Source organism: Carlito syrichta, unplaced genomic scaffold (assembly GCF_000164805.1).
Source record: "Carlito syrichta isolate Samal-C Ts95f unplaced genomic scaffold, Tarsius_syrichta-2.0.1 Scaffold151675, whole genome shotgun sequence".
NCBI classification, from domain to species: Eukaryota; Metazoa; Chordata; class Mammalia; order Primates; family Tarsiidae; genus Carlito; species Carlito syrichta.
The window spans coordinates 29,737-35,212 of record NW_007095771.1 but is presented as its reverse complement, the minus strand read 5'-3'; the positions used below and the strand labels follow the sequence as shown (position 1 = coordinate 35,212).

At 64.6% G+C, this 5,476-nt stretch overlaps 1 protein-coding gene across 1 annotated transcript in view; it reads right to left on the bottom strand.

Moving 5' to 3' along the window:
* HAL (histidine ammonia-lyase) overlaps positions 1-5,476 on the bottom strand; it is a 24,039-nt gene that overhangs the window by 18,268 nt on the left and 295 nt on the right. The window contains exons 3-10 of the mRNA XM_021708848.1: positions 5,233-5,307; positions 5,076-5,148; positions 4,924-4,990; positions 4,694-4,731; positions 3,770-3,895; positions 2,348-2,487; positions 930-977; positions 58-205 (exon numbers count right to left, since the gene is read on the bottom strand). Of these exons, the coding sequence (XP_021564523.1) occupies positions 58-205; positions 930-977; positions 2,348-2,487; positions 3,770-3,895; positions 4,694-4,731; positions 4,924-4,990; positions 5,076-5,148; positions 5,233-5,307 (715 nt within the window). The remainder of the gene's footprint in view (positions 1-57; positions 206-929; positions 978-2,347; positions 2,488-3,769; positions 3,896-4,693; positions 4,732-4,923; positions 4,991-5,075; positions 5,149-5,232; positions 5,308-5,476) is intronic.

Here is a 5,476-nt window from a genome sequence, read left to right as displayed (position 1 = left end):
AACCCCCACCCCCACCCCGGCTGAGAGAGCATCACCCGGCGCAGGCGCCGCACTGACCGGTGTCGAAGGCCTTGGTGGTGCCCTTCAGCACCTCGAGGGTCAGGGCCGCCACGATGTCTGCCTGCCGGGCGATGGCACTGGCTCGCTCCACGGCCTCGCAGCCCAGCGAGGTGATCATCTGCGTCCCGTTGATGAGTGCCAGGCCCTGTGGGAGGAAGGGCCGGTCACACGAGTGGGTTCTGCGTCCTTTGCCTTCGAGAGAGAGCCATTAGCCAGTCAGCCTGAGCTGCCATCCACGTTTTCTCTTTTAAATAAAGATGGGGTCTCGCTACGTTGCCCAGGTTGCTTTCCAACTCCTGTGCTCAAGCGATCCTCCCGCCTCGACCTCCCAAAGTGCCGGGATGACAGGCGTAAGGACCGCGCCCAGCCACCTTATCCCAGCCTCTAAAGGACAGGGCAGTGATGCTCAGTTGAGCCCTTGAGGAGAAAGTGCTGCCGTATGTGGACGCAGGTGGACCCTGGAAAATGAATCCCTGCTAGGCACACCCATTCCCAAGCAGCCGTGTAGTGCTGGGGGGTAGACAGCAACTCTGCGTTAAGTCGCATTTCTTCTTTAGGTGCTTGGCACTGTAGACAAGACACCTTAAAGCAATTCTAGTCTCCTAAGGAGTCTTGGCTGAGAGCGCCCATCCGTCCGAGCGCCTTGGAGAGCTCAGTCGGAAGTTGAGGTCCCTGAGAGCACCCTGTGCACGTGTGACACAAGCCATCTCTTACGCACTCACGGGAGAGCCATTTCTTCAGTGGCAAACCTTCCATACGCGTGTGAGCCGTGTTCGTTTTGGGGAACCAGTGAGACCAATATTAAGACTGAAACTGGTGCATAAATAAAGGCTTGCCCGTAAGCACACGCATTCCTGGGATTTCCTTACCTCTTTGGGTTTCAAAACAACCGGTTTCAGCCCATGAGCATCCAGGACCTGCAGATGGTTCACAATGTGAAAATGTGTATCGAGCGGGGCCCCAGCTGGTTTCTAACGTCACATGGGACCTGCGAGACTCTTTACGCCAGCCCTCTTGGAGGTCAGACGGCAGCCTCGGGCCCCGTGCATGTCCTCTGGCCCATTACTTGCTTCTGCTCCCTCGCAGGAAAGCAGGCTTCTCTTTCAAGCAATTTTGGGCTTGGGTGGACATGGTGAGAATGATGGTGTGGCATGCTCAGGGGGCACGTGAGGGCACGGAGACCCGGCAGGGCCGGAGAGGAGCCAGAGGGCAGGGAGGCAGGCTGTCAGCGGCCTCTCGGAAGGGAGGCGGGAGAGGCGGGGGGAGGAGGCATGTGCCACCCTCTGCCTGGGGCGGGGAGCCCTGGCGGCACACGGGCCCCAGCTTCTCTGTGCTGTGCAGCTGGGCGGGACATGGGCTCACAGGACAAGACTCTCGTGAGCCTCTGGGGTTTGGACTCCATCCTGGGGCGATGGGTGCTTCCAGGCGTCCGCCAGGAAGGGCTGGCCCGGGGAGGTGGGAGACATGGTCCCCTGAGACGTTCTCAGGGCACAGGGACGAGGGGGTGTGTGACCCGCGTCCCCCAAGGATGACGGAGCCCCTCCCCTTTCCCCAGCCCTCCGCCCAGGAGCCGACGGGCGGCACGGAGCACAGCCTCCTGGCCTGGGCGGGGTTTTACTCCTCGGTCCTCTCCTGTAGAAGCAGAGTAGCAGCGGCCCCCACGGGCCGTCTAGAGCGCCCAGGCCCCCGTGCCCGATGGGCGCCCCTGGGTTTTGCGTCCACCCAGCCCTGTGCCTGCCCAAGTGTCCCTGCCCACAGTGGCCCCAAGTCTCACCCATGTATTTCGCCTCTGCACAGCCTCACGTCGCCCAGGCATCCCTGCCTGTCTCCCGTATTTCACGTCCTCCCAGACCCGTGCCAGCCTCGCACCTCTGCCCCGGGGGCCCTGAGAGTCTCACTCGCTTCGCACGTCTGCCCAGCCCCAGGTCCACCCGGCGCCCTTGCCCACAGAGCCCCAGGGGTCTCACGTATTCTGCCTCCGCCCTGCTCCGTGCCGCCCAAGGAGGTCCCAAGAGCCTCAGGTGTTTCACCTCCACCCAGCCCTGTGCCCGCCCAGGTGTCCCTGGCCACAGGGACCCCGAGTCTTACGTATTTCATGTCTCCCCAGCCCCGTGCCCACCCAGCGTCCCCGCCCAAGGAGGCCCCGGGAGCCTCACGTTTTTCGCCTCCGCCCAGCCCCACGTGGCCTGCAGCGTCCCTGCCCGCGGAGGCCCCGAGGGTCACGCGTTTCCCCTCCCCCCGCCCAGCGTCCGCCCCGCGCGCTGGCCACAGAGGCCTCGAGTCTCACGTATTTTGCATCCGCCCAGCCGCTCTTTGGAGACCACATCTTTCCTTCCCCAATCATCCCGAGAGCCAGGTGGGAGAGCGGGGCCAGGTCTCCGCTGGCGCCGACCGTGCCCTTCTCCGGGACGTAGGGCAGGCAGGAGGCTGCAGGGGCGGCAGGCGTCGGTCGCGCGGCCCGCACCCCAGCCCCCTGCCCCGCGTCCAGACCGCTTCGTGCCCGGGAGCAGAGAGAGCTTCCGGGACCTGGATAAGCTGTTCTAGAGAGGAGGGGGTGGGGAGAGAAAGAGGGGAAGGGAGAGGGAAGGAAGGACGGAGGAGGGAGGAGAGGAGGGAGGGAGGAGGAGGGAGAGACGAGAGGAGGGGAGGGAGAGACGGCAGGCCGGAGGGAGCCCCTCCCGCGGCAGAGCCTCCGAGGGCTGGGTGCGCCCACCCGCCTAACGTCCCCCCTGCAGAACTCTAGCAAGGCACCCCAGAGACACGGCTGTGCATGACGGCCTGGTCCCGGGAACACAGGCTGGAGGCGGTCTAGGTAGGGGTTTAAGGGTGTTGTGGGGCTGAAGAGACGCAGCCCTGCAAAGGCGTGGGGCATAGGTCCACACGGAGGTGTCTACACTGGAAAAGTCATCGAGAACGCTCCAGAGGGACTCGGTGTCCCCAGGGGTCCCTGGGAGGTGGAGTCGCAGCAGCTTCGTCTCTCCCCACCGCCGAGGAGCGAACATGTTCTGTTTCCTGAGAAATTCCCAGGAAGTGGCTGAGAAAGCAGGCCACTTTTCTCTAAAGTGGAATCAGGCCCTGGCAGTGGCGTGGTTTCCAACGGCCAAATAACCTCGGCAGGGCCAAACAGTGCCACCCACGGGCCAGCGTCCAGGGCAGAGTCCGGTTCTCAGAGCCCTGGACGCCCGGAGGCGCCTCCAACCCACCCATGACGTGCTGCGGGGTCAAGGCCAGGGTCGCTGTCGGAGCCCCGAGGCTGGGAGTGTGGCCCAGCAGGGTGGGAGCAGGAGGAGGTGTGGAGCCCGTGCTGTGGGCCCTGGGTCCACACTGCCCGCCCCCGGGGCCTGTCGGGCGTGTTCTGCTCCACAGGCCTCCCCGCCCAGCCTCTCCCCCAAGTCCTCCCCCGGCCAGCCTCCTGTGGCCTAGAAGGCTTGTCCTCAGCGGCCAAGGGGCGAGTCTCCCGACCAGTGCAAATCTGGTCCCCACATTAGAATCTCCCAGTCCAGGAAGAGAGCACCGGGAGCCCGCGATGCCGCCTGTCCTGCGGGACCGTCCTCACTCCCAAGCGAGTCCGGCGTCCCGGGCCTCTTCCTGCCTAGCCAGCCTCTTTGGCAGCCGCGCCCCCTCGCGTACACCAGCCTAGCCTTAGCTCAGCCAGCTTCCGGCATCTGGCCCTCGGGTCTGCCTTGCGATCCACGTCCTGCCGCCTTACCATTGAACACCTCGACGACTTGTTTGAGGGTCTCCAGGGAGATGCCGCTGTAGCCCTTGGCCAAGACGTTGATCCGCAAAGCCAGGAGCATCCGGCACCTCTCAGGGCTGAGGGGCTTCCCCACACCTGCGACACAGAGGCGGGCTGTTCCCCAAGAAAGGCACGCTCTCCTCCCCGGCCACCTCCCTCCCCGAGCCCCCTCCCCTGCCAGTCCGTTCCACGGTCTCCCTCCGTGGCGATGCTCTTCCTGGCCTGCCTGGCGCCCCAGAGGCGCCATCTAGCAGGCCCAGGTGAACCCGGCTTGCCTTCCCTCGCCGGGAGGCTTCAGCGAGCCCCCACCCTCCCAGACACCTCGGAGGCAGGGTCTCACGCCGTCACCCAGGCTGGAGGGCGGTGGCACCATCGTGGCTCACCGCAGCCTTCGCCTCCTGGGCTCAGGAGACCCTTCTGCCGCAGCCTCCTGAGCAGCCGGGACTGCAGGCATGCCCCCTCACCCTTACCCTTGGCTAATTTTAAACGGTTTTTCGTCGCGACGAGGTCTCACTATGCTTCCCAGTCATGTCTCAAACTCCGGGGCGAATGCGTCCTCCCACCTCAGCTTCCCAAGGTGCGAGGACTCAGGTGTGACGCCACGCCCAGAACATCACCTGGAGAGGTCTGGGACGGTGCCACGACCCGGGGCGCCGAGGCTCAACGGCCTTCCCTCCCACCATGCCCACCCGAGCTCAGCCCTGAGTCCAGCTCCCATGCCCCTCTCGGCAGGACACGGGCCCCACCCAGCCCGGCCTGCTCCTGGGGTCTGGCAGATGCCCCCCGCCTCCTTTCCAGTCCCCGAGGTGCCTGGCCGCTCACTGCCCCAGGCCTCCCTGGGCGGTCCTTCTGGGCTTCCTGCTGGAAACCCAGGGCTTGCGTGCCTCGACTTACCCGCGGAGTGCGAGCGCACCAGGTTGACCTGGAGCTCCCTGGAAGAGAAGGAGAACCTCTGAGCTCCCTCGGCAGGGAACGAAGCGTGCTCACAACCCAGGCCTCGGAGGCACGGGACCAAGGGAGGGGGCCACAGAGACCCCGCCAGCCTGCTAGCTCCGTGTGACCCGCCACGTCACCAGCCCACCTCCCATCTGTAACCGGGTTCCCCTTGTGAAAAATTCACTCACTGCAGCTTATTGATGGGAATGACTGTCCTGGCGAACTTCCCAAAGCCCGTGGTGATGCCGTAGACAACTAGGGGAGGAAGAGGCACCGTCAGATGCAGGGCTCGCTTTTTTTGGCCTGTAAAAGGATTTTGTGACATCGGAGGAAAGGGTACCCGTCTTCTCCTTCACGATGCTGTCGATGACGTCCCTGGACTTCTGCACCCTCTTTTCAGCGGCGGAGGTGAGCTGGGGAGATGCAGTCACACTGAGCCCCTGGGGACGTCCTCGGGCAGCGCCATGGCCGAGGACACCCCCACCTGCCCACCGTACCTTTATTTTGTAGTGTCCCTTGCCCAAGTTCACCAGATCCTCTGTGGTCAGACTGTCCCCATCTAGGGCGATGTACTGCATGAGAGAGGGGATCTCCGTGAGCCGGGGCAGCTTGGGCTCTAGCAGGAGAGCAGAGCCACACGTGACGCTTCCGAGATGCTGTCGCAGCCAGGAGGCAGCCGCGCGCCCACGAGGACAGCGGGCTCAGGAGGAGGCTGAGGGCGGAGGGTCGGGCGCGCTGCAG